The sequence below is a fragment of the Neodiprion fabricii genome, chromosome 1, assembly GCF_021155785.1.
Source record: "Neodiprion fabricii isolate iyNeoFabr1 chromosome 1, iyNeoFabr1.1, whole genome shotgun sequence".
NCBI lineage: Eukaryota > Metazoa > Arthropoda > Insecta > Hymenoptera > Diprionidae > Neodiprion > Neodiprion fabricii.
The window spans coordinates 25271738-25287371 of NC_060239.1; the positions used below are offsets into that span (position 1 = coordinate 25271738).

Below are 15634 nucleotides of genomic sequence, written 5' to 3' on the forward strand. Positions count from 1 at the left end.
GTAACAACGAACAAATCGTCCTACATATTTAACTAATATTTTTCCCGAATTCGTTCTAAATGGTCTCGATATTGATTCTGTGACCCTGTTACACAGATAACCGTAGGAGCCCTACAAATTCCTATATCTATTCATTGCCATGGATGCGGATCAACAAATGTGGTGTCATACCACCACACTCCGCATCTGTACAACAATCCAAATACCTTTGCAAGGGACTTGTTCTTGCGCCACATTCGTCAAGAATTGCCTGGCTCCGATGACGATGGAGAAGAAGAAAAGAAATTGAATCATCCAGTATATATACGTGCTCTTGATACTACCAAGATTTTCAAAAAAAAAAAAAAAAACAGTCATTGTTCAGTATCTCAAGGAAAGTTTGGAAATTCCTGAAAAGAAAATAATTCATGGCACCCTGAAGCTATCCACAAAGCATGATGGAAATGGAAATATCCAGTGAAGTTGGAAAGGTAAGTTCCTTCTGTTCTTCTTTATTGTCTCTTTTGTTTTTACGTTAGTAATGTCACGGTTTGACACTCTCAGATCGTATCTCGTGTGATGTAACGTATATAATGAGATCTGTGTCAGTTATATCGCACAAGATTTTATCGGACCGAGTAATAATCGCGTAAAATCTGTTGCGGAAATGGGAGACGAAGATGATGATGATGACGGTGAAGAACAGGGTAGAAAATCGGAACGAAGACTGACCGGTCCTATGCTAGCAATCTCAAAATTGGCTAGAGCAGCGCGAACCAGTGTCAACGAAGTTGTTATACAAAGTTTTACGTTTGAACAGAATTTCTCCGGTGTACGATAAGTTTTGCCTTATTTTAAAAAAATTGACCAGGGCTGTATTTGTTTTAGGATGGCGGAAGCGAAGACGGCGAACGATCTTCGTCCCGAAGTTCCGCAGGAAGTACTTTTTGCGCCTTGGAAGAGGATTACGCAAAGGTGGGGAAAAAAATTTTCGTTTTTTCTTAGTCTCTCTTCGTTAATAATCCGTAATTTATCTACGTTGAATTTGATATTTTGTATAAAGATACTCAAAGAGATGAAAAAGAACTCAGCACTGGCAGCCTTCGAGACTGAGTACACAAGATTGTTCGACTCATTGTATACGACACACAGAAACGAACAACGTCTAGAAAACGAATGCGAGGATCTTCAGGTAACGGAACGGATCATTTGCAGAAGTTCGTTATAGTCGAGACGATGTTTCAAATAACACGCAATATAGTATAATCCACAAATGACGTAATTTTGGCCTCGAATTTTCAGGAAGAAATCGATGAGTGCAGAACTCAATTAACTGTTGCGGAAAAACAAGCTGAATTATACCGCACAAAAATCGAGGAACTAAAGGAAGACATTGAAAATGCTTTGAAATTAGCGGACGCAGCTCACGATCGTGAACAGGCGGCTCAGGAAAAGATCGCCAGTCTACGTTTGACGGCAAAAAAATTGAGCGATGAGTTGGATCAGAAAAACAGACAACTTGGGATGGAAGAAAAGTTAGTTAATTAAGTGTGAAAAACTTTCAAGTCAGTAATGAACTTTTGATCCTTTGACCGACATTACGTTGAATGACGTTGTTATACTTTTGAATGCTTCAGAGGCACGGCAATCAGCAAGCAGAAGGAAGGTCTGCTAAAAGAGCGTGAAAAAATGCTGGTTGAGATCGACGGACTGCGTCAACGTATCGCGAATGCTGTAACAGTGAATGAGGAACTGGAAAGAAAGAATAGCTTGGTCGATCACAAGATGTTAGAGCTCCAGGACACTATAGAAACACAGACGAATGATTTTTCGAAGGAACGTACTGCGAGAGAACGAGCTGAACAGACTATTCTCGACTTGCAGGAGGAATTGAGATTGAAGAATGTTGATTTGCAGGTACGCGAAGGAAACACATTTGGAGGCCGGTTTTTCGCGACGGGTCCTTTGATATTTCGTGTTGATAACTGAAACATATTTTGGCTGATTTGAATTCTTTAACAATTTTAGAACGCTACCAACACGTTGAAAAACTGTACGGCAAATGTGGCCAAACTTGAAAGCACTGTAAAAGAACAAAAACTGGCGGCTGAAAAACTGCAGAAACAAATTGAACAATTCATGGTTAAAAGATTGAACGCTCAGGCTGAGATTGATAATTTGAACACGCAGCTTGACGAAATGAGTAAAGAGAATATCGAAAGAAATAAGAAAATAAAGGCCGTAGAAATGGAGAACAACAGGTTTGATCGATTAACCAAGTGCACTACAGTAGCTATATTTTACAAAATTCTTATCGGCAGTGAATCTCTGTTCTGAATTCTTATGTGACAGCAAGTCTTTGTAACAACAGGTTGGTCAGCGAACTTGAGAAGTTGAAGTCCCAAAGAGAGGGTGCAGGAAAAAAGCTGTTCAAGGCCGAGTCAGTCAAGACAAAATTGGAAGCTGAGTTGCACAAAGCAAAATCTGTGATCCAATCAATGGAAGCGGACATGGACAGGTTGATAAAGAAATCCGAGAGCGATAAGAGAGCACTGGAGGTGATGCGTCGAGAGAAGGATTTGAAGAATAAAGCGTTGACAACCGCGAGGTCGAACTTGAAGAAACAGGGCCTGTTGCTGAAAGTGCAGGAGCAGGCGAAAATAAAACTGGAATCTGAGGTCAGCGAATGCATGACCAATAATCAGGCGTTAAAGAAGACTGAACAGTATCTGGAAAAGGAACGGGACAAATACATCGTCGAGGTTCAAGAATTGGCCCAGAAAGTTGAGGACCAAATCGATTTGGTCAAGATGAAACAGATGGAGATATTTGATTACAAGAAACGTTTGGCCGAGGCCGAAACGAAGTTCAGGCAACAACAAAATTTATTCGAAGCCGTACGTGCTGACAGGAATACTTGCAGCAAAGCTCTGATCGAGGCACAGGACGAAGTGCTCGACTTGAAACAGAAATTGAAAATCATGAGCAATCAAATCGAGCAGCTCAAAGAAGAGGTTTCCACCAAAGAGTCTAATCTGATCAAAGAAGAATTCCGTAAGTTATTCACACTCTCTATTTCTCGGTTTGTTTTTGTTAATTCGTGGACGTGACTTGTAAGAAATTCACAACTGCTCCTTGCCCTCACGTGTGTTTAGTGCTCGGAAAAGCGGAGAAAGAGAAGGACGCCCTGAAGGTGGAACTGCAGACGGCCCATAAAGATATATCTGCATTACGACACGAGAATGAGGAAAGAAAATTGGAGGAAAAACGACTGAGGCGGACGCTCCAAACCGCCGAGAACGATTTGGTTCGTAACAAGAAAGAAATTGAAATGATAATGAACGAGCGGGATATTCTCGGAACTCAGTTGGTCAGGCGAAACGATGAATTGAGCCTTCAATATAGCCGACTGAAAATTTTCCAAAGTACTATTCGCAGAGGAGATGCTCAGTACGCCCAGAGATTGGAAGACATAAGATTACTAAAACTAGAAGTCAAGAAATTAAGAACTGAAAAAGCCCTTCTCTCCAAAAGTCTTATTAACGTCAGCGATTTGAGACAAGAAATATTTCATTTGGATAGAGATTTGACCCGAGAAAAATTGAAGGTCATGGCTCTGGAAGAGGAAGTACAAAATCCATTGAACATTCACAGGTGGCGAAAATTGGAGGTACAAATTTCGTAATTTCTTTACCACTGGACTCATTTATCTAAGTTTTTTCTAAGTATGTCAGTATTATCTCAGCTAACAAATTCGTATAAAATTATATAAAATTCGTATGTTTGAGTATTTTAATGTCGATAAATTGAGTGAAGTCGGAGATCAATTCAACGACTCCTAACTGATTACATTTCATTACTGCAGGGCTCTGATCCGGAGACGTACGAACTCTTGTCGAAAATTCAAATACTCCAAAAGCGCGTGCTAAAAATGTGCGCAGCGATGATTCAGAAGGAGAAAAAGATAAAGGAAGGTGAAAAACTGTACATGAATTTACGAGCCGTTTTATCCAAGCAACCAGGTCCCGAGGTAATAATTACCTTGCAGAAGACGCAGAAGGCACTGCGAGAAAGAGGAAAGAAAATGAAGGTAATTCGTGCAAACGGTCACCTTGCAAAATGTAACGTAATTTCTGAGATAATGAATTATTTATCGCTGAGAAATTATTTTCGCCAATTTCCTGCTTTGTTGGAATAAAATATTATTCATCATTGTTCACAGTGTCTCATCGCGGAATTGAACATGAGTGAGTCACAGGTCAACGAGTACAAGTTTGACCTTGAAAGAATGAACAAGGAGATGTGTTCGTTGAAGAATAAATTTTACTTACAAAAGAAGAAGGAGCAACGTACGAACGAAGCAAAAATCATCGATCTATCCGAACCGATTTTTCCCCCGGTTCCCGTTTATCACAAAAAGTTTTGCGGCGGCGGTTTCAACATGACCGTTCCAACGCCGCGAAACTGTTACGCAATAGAATCTGCTGATTTCAATAAATAACCGCAACGAAGTAAATCTCAGCAAAAAGGAAATAAAAAAAAAAAAAAAACAAAACGATCATGGTCTTGGATATGAAAGAACTTTATCCATCGACCGGAAGGCGTGAGACGCAACTTTTACGCCGTTATCACGCTTGCCGCAGCATTCGCGTTCTAGCGATACCAAACTTGTATATAAACATTATATTATGTATACTGTAAGAAAGAAAAAATAATACATCGTATTTACATGTGATTTATCAACGAATACGGCGGTATTACTGGCGCGTGTACGATCAAATCGCAACGAGGGTTCTCCGATGACTGAAAAATAAAAAATCAGCCTTCCAGTAGTTCTTCATCACGACCATGAGTGGCGCTGTTGAGCAATGCAACACGTGATCCTGCGCGTTGAACGTGGCTGCAGCTGTTGTCAATAAATACAACGATCAGGATTTTCCACAAGAAATCAAGGTAAATGGTACAGCTAGGCAGTCATTTTCTCCGTTCAAATTCACTATAGTTACCCGGTATTAAAAAAACTTCATTTGCTACGGTGATACGACGCTTTTTCAGCGGCTAATATAACACGAGGATCACATGCGCCACTTGATAACCCCGCTTATCTCTGCAATGGCGGGAAATTCTAGTTACATTTTTAATTGCGAATGACTTGAGATATCGAATTTTTCAATTACTTCATCGCAGACTCTCACACTGAACTGTTTTCTTCTTGCGCATAATATTTTGCTTTCAATAATCTCGTGTACTTACCAATGAAACTGCACTTCCACTCAACTATGCGCTATAATAATGTAATTATTCAGATGGAGATCTGCATCGACAGCATAGAGTCGGCCCAAAATGCAGTAAATGGTGGAGCTATGCGACTGGAAGTATGTTCAGGTCTCTCGGACGGTGGACTAACTCCGACACCTGGCTTCGTTAAGTCTCTGCGTAAAATGACGAGCATTCCTTTGTACGCGATGCTTCGAATTCGAGGCGGTAACTTCGTTTATACCCCTGAAGAGGTTGAGGCCATGCTCTACGATTTGGAATTACTGAAAACCGTCGGCGTGGACGGTTTCGTCTTCGGCGCGTTAACGTCCGATGGAAAAATTGATGGCGAAACGAATAAAAAAATTATCGACACGGCGTCGCCGCTGCCCGTAACTTTCCACAGAGCTTTTGACGAGGTCAATTATAATCCACAGTTAGCAGCCCGAATGATATCTCAGCTCGGATTCAAGCGGATTCTTACTTCCGGACAGAAAAATTCTGCGGAAGAAGGCCTGGATCTTATCAGAAGTCTCGCCTCCGCGGCATCACCTGGTTTTACGATAGTGCCAGGAGCTGGAATAACCCCGGATAATATTAAGAAAATCAAGGACGAATCGATGTGTAGTGAATTTCACGCGTCGGCCAGAAAACCAAAGACTGAATTTGGCACCAAGCACAAAATGGGATCTGAGAAGGATTCTAACTCATTCATGGTTGCTGATGAAGAAACAGTCCGGCAGTTGGTTCTCGTTGTGAACAGAGCTTAAATCCGCCAGCTATACCGATCCTTCGATAATTTATTGAACTACTCTAACTTAATCTATTAAAGAGATAGAAAATTGAGCCAAATATGTAGCTTGTTTCCACTAACCACTAATTACTTTGAATGCGCCGTCACCTAGACTATGCAAAAGCAGTTTTATACGAAACTGGAAATTGTCTACTCTACTTCGGACATCACACTGGTTATAAAAAGGTCATAACATATAAGCATAGAATTTTTAAGAAGACGTAAAGAATTTCGTATGAAATAATTTTTGAATCCATCTTCGGCCCATTTCATTTCCAATCGAGACTTACCGGTGGTTTTATCGGTCGTGTAAGAAAGGCGTGATCAACGATTTACGAGTAGTTTATACCACAGGCGATACCGTATCAGGGCGCAAAGTTCCAAGCAATCTGTACTGCAGAATTGCGTCTTGCATATGTGGGGAAGATCAAAGTACCACATGTTTTATCAGTTGCAATGTTCTCATTTTACCCGACAATGAAACGTCTAGCAATGAATGTTTTTAAAGATAATTACTTGAAAAAACATAATTATTTGACCTCGTTTAACTTCCAAGCTGGTTTACATGTTGCGTGGCTGTTATATTGAATTTATAATCAAACCACTTACGGGATCAAATGTTTTTGAAATATTTAATAGTTTCCTGGCAAATAAAGCGTGAATATCTAGAAAATATTGTACGCAATGCGTCTGAAATATTTCGAATATAAGGTTTCCACGGACGCTAAAACATTTTTTAAAGCTACAGTGAGCAAGTGAATGAACGAAAGCAACCTTCAAACATTTTCACCCATGCAAGCAATTGTTCATGAATATTTAACCTAGCATATCTGAACGATGAGTATACTGCAAATTTTATTATTAGTTACGAATTAAAAACAAGTTCTTATACATAAACAAGAAATTCAAATTGACAAATGTATAACAAGAATACCACGATAAGGCAGTAAAACGTAATGCGCTTATTGTACCCGAATGCGAATCACGTGTTATGCAACTATTGTGTGAAATAAAATGAAAAAGTAGAAATTACTATATTCTGTCCTGCTAGACAAAAGTAGAAATTAAATGCATCTAAAATATGATGAAAATACATATGAGATAATTATGTTAAAAGTTAGCAACATCAAATCTTGACGCGCGATAAGAATAAGCAGAGAGATACGATGCAGCAAAGTACATGTATTATAAATCTTCGAGAAACACTAACAATAAGCTCATTATCAATCCCATGCATGCCCTTACGTATAAATTTTATCACCAATTGCAAAAAGGATCAGAAAAAAAGTGAGACTCAGCCAGAATCGAATTTACCACCGAAAAAAATATTCATATCCAAGGCTGCGTGTACCGTACGCGACCTTTGGAACTCAGATTTCCACATAACTGTGAATATAATGAGCTTGAGCTTCTGTTCGATATAAAAAGCAGCGCTGCTATTATGCGACGCAATTAATATTTTCGTGTCAAGTGATGCACTCGACGAAAATATACGTACCTATGTTGAATGGACGCAGGTACACGTATGCAGTGTTTCCATTCTTTCTCTCCGACGAAGAGTCAGAATCTTCTGGAATTCACGTCCAGTTGTGTGATTAAATTATAAATACAAAAAGTGCATGTCGACATCCGGCATATCGATAGACGCGCTGATAAGTGGATCCATAATTGGCACAAAAGTTGACAGAACTTAACGTGTCAGTTATTTGATAACTCGTATGTTGGGCAATTATTTGACCGCGCGTGCCTGATGCTTTCCCATTGGCCAGAAATTAATGGTCGCAAGTCTGCCACGAGACAACGTTGATATGTGCAAGTAAGTAGCTGTTCGTAAAGACGATGTGCTCTGCGAGTGTGTAATGCATGTGTGATTATGTGTTTATGTACATATAGTTACTTTGCAGCAGATATATATATGACTTTGCGAATCCATTAACGCTCCAGTTTACGGTGAGACCCAAGACCGTATGCACTATACATTTAACAGAGTAAGAATAATCCGATATCTATCGATATTCGAAATGGTTGTCGGAACGAACGATGGATCCCCAAACTTTGCGAATCTTAACGAACTCGCATCCGAAACCGTAAGTATGATGGAAATGGCGATTTTAGATTTTAAGAAAAAAGTATTTCATTACGGTCATACTCGCACTTTGTAAAAATTGAACTTTGAATGCGCGTTTACAAATTTTTGTCAAGAAAGGATGGTGAGGTCAAAATACGTTTAGAATTATCCAAGTTTGAGCTTGACTCAATTTTCATTAATGAATTACTCGGAGCGATAACGCTATTATCGTATTAATAACTGCCGGATAAATTTGTCACGGACAAAGAAACTGGGGCAAAGTGGGACAGGTCAAAAATTTTATTGTTTTTTCTCTTTATACATTATTTATTATTTAAAAGTTCGCTATACCTTATCTTGAGAAATGAGAAAAAACAATTCACTCTTATTTGGTGTATCAAAAAGTGATAAATATTTGTAAGTCCGAGTAAACATTTGGTGGAAACTAAAAGCCTCCATCTCTGATCATATTAACCCATGCATCGAATTTGTCTTGAATCGAAACACATTCTGGGGTCAGAGTTTTGAGTCTGTATCGTGAAAGAGTCCAACTAAATTTGTACCAAGAGCTGCAAATTGAGAGTAATTTTTTCATGATACAATTCTTTCAATAGAACCTGATCAAAGTAAAACAATTCTTCTGTTGATCAAAAGAAACAACTCTATTCATGAAATTTATTTCTTTGTCGTGCAATTCGCAATTCGATCAATGATGCATTTTGTTCCAGAACGGTGGTCAAATTGTATTTGCTACCGACGATTGGTTCGCCTGTGCAGAAAATCTTCTCAAGGTGAGTGAATGTTGATGGGATTTAAAAAACCAGTTTTAGGGTACGATACACATGGTGCATTCCGTACCGAGTCACCGAATCTTAAGCCTGAACACTTGGTTTGATTACAACTTTTTGAGGTACTAATAACACCTCCAAATCACCCAGGTATTTTTTTTATAATCCAACTGTTTTTGAGTTATGCATATTCAAAGCTTTTTATAGCCGTGAATTATAAGGGGACACGTATGAGTAAAATTTTTTGTGGCGTTTTGAAAATTTTGAATGGTTCAGGAATGATTCAAGTGTTTCCGAAAGTACGAAAAATATGATTATAATGAAACCTATCTTAAAATGATGAAAAATAATATTTTTGAGGATTATTTTGAAATTTGGTAAATGTGGAAAATTTCTAACTACTCTAAAAGTAGAGAAACATACCATCCCATCGTGAGACTGGCATTAAAATGATCGAAATTGAAAACGCCATTTTAAGGAAATTTATTCAAAATTTCAAAAAGGACGATCTATAAACAGATTCAAATATTTGTAACTCGACGGTTCGCATGAAAGAAAAACTGAAGGTGTTTCGAAGTTGGTATCGTCGCCCGAAAAAAATTTCCACCGAATTAAAATTCGAGTACAAGTTCTAAACTTTTTAAGGCATGACATGCCCCTTAAGAAAATATCGCTATGCGTAGATCTTCTTGGTTAGTTGGTTAACTTTTGCCATTCAATTATCAGTTAAAAATTCTAATTCGGGTAATAACTGTATTGACAATGATTACGCTGCGCTGGAGAGATTATCATTTGAGAAAAAATAATTCGATCCTTGTATACACGGAGTACAAATAAACAGTGACCGAAATGATTGTAGGATACAGAACCGGTGTTCAAACCGGACCTCTATACGGATTTTGGAAAATGGATGGACGGCTGGGAGACGAGAAGAAGAAGATGTCAAGGTCACGACTGGGCGGTCATTGCTCTGAAGAAACCTTCTACAATAATGGGCGTCTGCGTTGACACGGCGTACTTTACGGGAAATTATGCCCCAAGGTTTTCTATCCAGGCAGCTAAGCTCACGGATGAAGGTCAGCACCAAGCAGTAAATCCCCAGCTTGCTTACGTATATTAATTTCATCAAAAACGAACTTGCCGTGCTTCAAAATCAGAAGTTCATTAATTTTTTTTTTTTATTCATCGTTGTTGATTTCAGAGGCAAAGCTGTTCCCAAAAAGAGAATGCAAAATTGGCACAGCAGCGGACAAATCTCAGGTGGAACAAGTTCAGCGCATCGACACTCAGGTTGGTATTTTTTGTCGACAGCTGTAACTGCAGATCCTCGAATATATCCCATTTAGAAAATTTTAAGATCACAATTCCAGAGTTTTTCTTTTCTTTTTTTGATCTGTATTTTTCAATTCTTCTCAATCTATAATCGTAATCTCGGTTACGTTGCAATAAATTTGTAATGATCAATCGCGAGCCTCAATCGTTAATCAGGCCGTATAGTTTTTAATGACTAAAAGCGATATATTGCTCTTTTGAATCAGAAGTGGGAGACTTTGGTGCCAATGACGAATCTCAGAGCTGGATATGAAGAAACACGTCTGAATTATTTTAACGTCTTCGAAACCGGCACCTGGACTCATCTTCGATTGAACATGTTTCCCGACGGCGGAATTGCCCGTTTGCGAGTCTTCGGCTTCGTCACTCCTGACTGGGAAGAAGTCAATTCCGATGAGCTAATCGATTTAATGTCTGCCGAGAATGGGACTGTCTGCGAAAGCTACAGCAACGCGCATTACGGGCACCCCAGAAATCTGATCAAGACTGAGAGAGGAATCAACATGGGTGACGGCTGGGAAACTGCGAGAAGACTCGACAGACCACCCATCCTAGAAGCCGACGATTCCGGCGTTCTGCAGGTAACTAATTTCAACGATCTTGCATTTTGCCTGTTGAGTTCAAAATTTAAGCTTCATGGTCGAACCGCTGCTCACATTATCTCAAAGCTCGGTCTCCAAGAAATGGATTGGATGAAGATTTTATTTCCCGTATAATTTAAGCACAATTTTGGAACAATGACGGAAGTTCATCCTCATAATTTGAGAATACACTGTTTTCGGCAACTTTGATTGACTTTGATGTTTTCAGGTTCCCGGTAACGAATGGGCAATATTCAGGCTTGGACACGTAGGTGAAATTCACTCGATCGAAGTGGACACGAATTTTTTCAAGGGAAACTTTCCGGACAGTATAAAAATCGAAGGAGTTCTCGCAGACCCTGATCAAGACTATAGGAGATGGTCTTGGAAGACGATAATGACGCCAAAGAAGGTAAAGATATAAGGATGTAAATAAATTTTACGGTGATTGTACGAGAGATAAATTGTCATGATTACTGCGTCAAAGCCGGTAGCAAAATTATCCCAATGTTGTCTATTTTTCTTTTTCTTTAAGCATGGAAGGATGAAAAATACAGCGAGGGAGATAAAAACAGAGACATTTACATTGCGAGATAAATTTTATTCCATGATTCTTCTATTTTCAGCTATCACCGCACAAACAACATTTCTACAGTACCGACGACCTGCTATCTTACGGACCCATAACTCACGTCAAACTAACCATGGCGCCGGATGGTGGAATATCCAGGGTCAGAATGCTTGGTCACATTTCCCGTTAGTCATTGTTTTTACATCCCTGGTAAAAAAAATGATGTGTATTCCCAAGGTGCAGGTTACAGCTCTGGAATCAGAGATTCTGACCACGCGATTGGTGTTAAAGGTGTTAAAGTTTGCAATGCGAAAAATTTATTCGCGAATACTCGCACGTCGTGATTTGTAGACTCTTTGAAAACATTTACGTGCATTCACACCTATTACGGTTAAGTTTATATTTAAAAATTTCGAATCGTATCGTTTAGTTTTAGTTTTTATTTGACTGTCAGTACGTTAGGTACAATCTATTTACTTATTTGTAAATCCCTCCGAAGGCTTGTGATAGCCAAAATCCCCCACAATGTATTAAATCTGCTTTGAATAGGTATTCAAAACGTTCTGCGCAAAATACATTTCGTATGGAATACATGACATGTTCGTGGAATATCAGGATAAATATTCAATTTTGTATATTAAAGCGTTTTCATTGAACGAACCTATTTATCATACTCGCGACTTAATCTGTTGAAAGTAATTCGATAAACTTACGTTTATGATTGTGATATAAATATCTTTTACAAAACTGTGTGAACATTCCTTGAACATGTATAATTTTTGAAATGTTACAGAAATCTTTTTCAAAAACCACACGAATATGTGTATAGAAATGTTTTGGCACTTTTTCAGTATTATAATCTTACTCTGTCGAGTACAAGTCTCGGTACAAGTGAACTCGAGTAAGACAAAGTGATAAATTACACAAAATTTATACGCACCGAACAATCGAGATGTAATCTCTGGAACCCTCGAAAACCTCGGTCGACCCGAAACTAACAGTCGGTTGTGGTAATAGTTTTTTTCGGAACCTGGGGTTTCCCGAAAACATCGGGATTCATTAAAATATTTCGTAGCATTTAGTCCAATATTACAGATATTAGGTAAGTTAGGTTATTCACCTTTCGAGTTTCTCGAAAATTTCTTGTTTCCCAAAAATTTCGAGTTTTACGAAGATTCCGGGTTTTCCTAAAATCCCGGGATTCAAACCGATCAGACACAAATCCGCACAGTCCTAATATAGCTACTGTACAAATAAAAGGATCGTTTTGAATATTTATACAAAATGTGTTTGAACAGAGTTCTCTTGCTTATTGTTGTAATAAAAGTTGTCTATTTTTTACGTTTACAAATAATTATTTCAATATTGTAAAAAGGTTCTGCAATTACGTTGAAAATCCGTTTAAATATTACTAATCGTAAGACGCGCAGTATCTTTGCAGAACAAAGTTATTAAAAATGTTGTGAAAATATTATTCCGCTGCGTCCAGGAATATAAATTAACGACACTCTCACGTTTATCAATCATTCGAATTTTATACCTGAGGTCAAAATACGTTGTAACAAATTGGATTCTCATATCAGTTAAATATTTGAAGAAAAACCAACTCGCAACACAATTTAATGCTAATTGTAATACGAATCCCTAATCACGGTTATATAACTTTGATCAATGCCGAATTTTCCTCCTTCGATGAACTTCGAATTTACGATTTATTTCAAGTGAGAAACAGCTTCATTTGACTCAATATTTACATTATTTTACACAAAAAGTAACGTTTAGTGAAGAATAATTATTTCAAGGTAGTAGCAATAAACGTTATCATAAAGAAGAAAGAAATGTTGCGTACTTTGCACTTTGATGTTTGAAACGAGTTTTTTTTTTTTTAATCAGAGATCAGTTCTCCGTAATCGTAGAAAATTAACGGCAGCTTAGAGATATCTTCTTTATGAAATTTTAATAAATGTTGCTTTGCTTTGAAGATGTTTCAGAACTGCTGCGCTGAGAAACTTTTTAGAAACTCCCCCTGATTTTAACTCTGCGACGCTCCTCATAGAGTCCGTTATTCAGTTTTCAATTTCTAACGAACTTTCTAATTGGCGTTTCCTAATTTTATGGGAGCTGGACCAACAAGGAAGATTCATCAGTTCAGTTTCTGCATGTTTGTAAATATCCTGAAACCTTTTCGGACTCAAAGTTTATCTTAACGAATTTTCAATTGACGCTATGCATTTTTCAGCTCAAAGTCTCACGAGACGAATACCTAAGGATTCAAAAGGCATCGTAAAAATATTTTATCCGTTGGCCTGCGCTACCAAAAGAACACCACTCGTTGTGCGGTTTTTATTTTGGTACGTACTTACAGTTCGTCAGTCTGTTTGGGTTAAGAATGTCGTTAAAATTACTCAACTTTAGTGCTTAATATAAACAAACCTTGTCAAATGAATGTGAAATATACAGATAGAGTTTTTTCCAAAAGAGGGTAAGAAAATAATAATAACCGTATGTACGTATACGAAAGTTTACATCGGTAAAAATGAGAACGACTTAAAATGGAATAAAAATTCATCGTTATAAAAATGGTAAGTGTGTATAAAAAGAGTCGCTAAATGATTTCAATCCATGATATTGGGTAAACGATGCAAAATGAGTCGGATATATATTTAGGGATATTAGACATCGAAGATGTGCCAAAGTTCTCTACGAATGTTCGACATTTTTTTCGGTATATATTTAACATATCTTACGAATCTAATTACGTTGCGCGTGATGAATTTTGAGACGCGCGTGTCGTCTTTGTACAATAAATAAATAAGAACCATGAAACGATGCCAGTAATCGAAGATTCGTTTCTAATTGTTATTCCGCTCATCCTTAACGCGAAGCCTCGATCAGGTGATACATGTTTTTACAAAAAAAAGAACAAAAAACAAATTGACTCTCATTTGCGACACGAGATCGCATTGTTCTCTGTCTTCGGCCCGAGAGACGAAAACAGAATTCGCAAACCGTGCTGTGATATGTATTTTACGATAATACCAAGATTCAAGGCAATCCGTTGCGATTCTATTCGAGACGGGTATACAAACGCTGTAACGGTCAACGCAAAACTTGTTTCGGCTCTAAATTACACGGCAGTGATGTCGGTGTGTTGTACGATCGACATTCTCACACCGCGAAACATTCTATAACTTGTCTACAGATCCGGCGGAAAAAACCTCTGTTTATTTGAATGACGTCGGGGCTTGGCCAGAGATTCTTCATCCGACATCTAATTTTTCAGTAAAAATATTTCGCCTAGATAACTTACTATTAGCACGATTTTAAGGAAAACATTCGATACATCCTTTTCTGATATGACGAATAAAAATACTTTACTAAAGAGAGAAATTTACCTCCGTTACTGACAAATTTTCTTACGTATGGATAACTGGAATAAAGTAGTAGCCATTAAAGTAATCGTATATTGTGTTACGAGTGCGGAAAGTGGGTGATTTCCGATTAGTATAAAATTCGCTGCGTTCGCACGAATACAAGTGCGAATCGATATTCAAATTTGTGCGTCGTCGACGTGTTAATTCGTTGTACAATTAAACAAAAGATGATTTCTCATTCTACACTCTTAAACTGAGAATAATTCAGTAAAACAGGTATCGTTGAAAAAACTGTTTGAATATCGTTGGAATTACGAGAAACGAGGTACGCGTAACCATTTTGCGCTATTTTCGATCCTTTTTTGCTAATTGCAACGCAAAATCAGTTTGTTCGGTCTACTCTACTTTTTTAGTTAAACAAAGCTTTAACGTCGATTTATTGTTGCGCACGCATTAAATTTTCGCAACAGTTGCAAGAAAATATAGCAACAGAGATCGTAATGAGAAAGAATAGAGTAACGGATACCAGACTTTCCGGTAACAGCTAGAAAACGAATTTTCATTCTGTACCTAGAACTATATTTTTCGATAGTAGTAAGAAAATGAAAGTAGTCAAGGACTGAGCGGTAACCGGAAATAAAAATTTCCGTCATTATCAGTGTACCGTTGAATATTTTGATCCAAGTTAACAAAAAGTATACCTGTTCAAATAATTTCTTTCTAGCACCAAGCGTATAAACGTATGCGAAACATAATATACCTACGTAAGATTTCCACTCGCTCCAGGCTGCCGGTGATCGGAGTGTAAGCGGCTTTACACACTTTCATCAATGGTGAACGCCGCGCACACTATCCTATGAAAGTTGACGGTACATGGGGAAAAGCCCGAGGC

At 38.1% G+C, this 15634-nt stretch overlaps 4 protein-coding genes across 11 annotated transcripts in view; 3 read left to right on the forward strand and 1 right to left on the reverse strand.

Moving 5' to 3' along the window:
- LOC124186368 (pro-corazonin-like) overlaps positions 1–15634 on the reverse strand; it is a 47043-nt gene that overhangs the window by 28635 nt on the left and 2774 nt on the right. The window contains exon 1 of one of the 2 annotated variants that reach the window (XM_046578026.1): positions 4709–4764. The exons of the other annotated variant lie outside the window; for it this stretch is intronic. The gene's annotated coding sequence lies outside the window, so the exon portion shown is untranslated. Of the gene's footprint in view, positions 1–4708; positions 4765–15634 lie in introns of those variants that run through there. 2 annotated transcript variants of the gene reach the window in all.
- Positions 18–4589, forward strand: LOC124186308 (cilia- and flagella-associated protein 58-like). Its single transcript, XM_046577894.1, has 10 exons — positions 18–470; positions 868–954; positions 1043–1171; positions 1282–1514; positions 1617–1896; positions 2008–2240; positions 2351–3033; positions 3135–3649; positions 3845–4069; positions 4202–4589. Exons 1-10 carry the CDS (start codon positions 435–437, stop codon positions 4478–4480), a joined length of 2700 nt encoding a protein of 899 aa, XP_046433850.1. The 5' UTR covers positions 18–434; the 3' UTR covers positions 4481–4589.
- LOC124186360 (copper homeostasis protein cutC homolog) lies at positions 4536–7060 on the forward strand. The gene is made up of 2 exons (XM_046577997.1): positions 4536–4932; positions 5286–7060. Exon 2 carries the CDS (start codon positions 5286–5288, stop codon positions 6003–6005), a length of 720 nt encoding a protein of 239 aa, XP_046433953.1. The 5' UTR covers positions 4536–4932; the 3' UTR covers positions 6006–7060.
- On the forward strand, positions 7442–15223 carry LOC124186334 (allantoicase-like). Of its 7 annotated transcripts, none has more exons than XR_006871640.1 (10): positions 7442–8115; positions 8825–8887; positions 9744–9960; positions 10086–10174; positions 10423–10797; positions 11027–11209; positions 11424–11553; positions 13351–13533; positions 13608–13719; positions 14571–15223. XR_006871640.1 is itself a non-coding variant. In XM_046577974.1 (8 exons), exons 1-8 carry the CDS (start codon positions 7996–7998, stop codon positions 13371–13373), a joined length of 1200 nt encoding a protein of 399 aa, XP_046433930.1. In that variant the 5' UTR covers positions 7442–7995; the 3' UTR covers positions 13374–15223. The 7 variants fall into 7 exon arrangements, 1 of the variants encoding a protein (XP_046433930.1); XR_006871644.1 differs by having other exon boundaries at positions 13351–13529; XR_006871630.1 differs by having other exon boundaries at positions 7442–7844; positions 7933–8115; positions 13608–15223.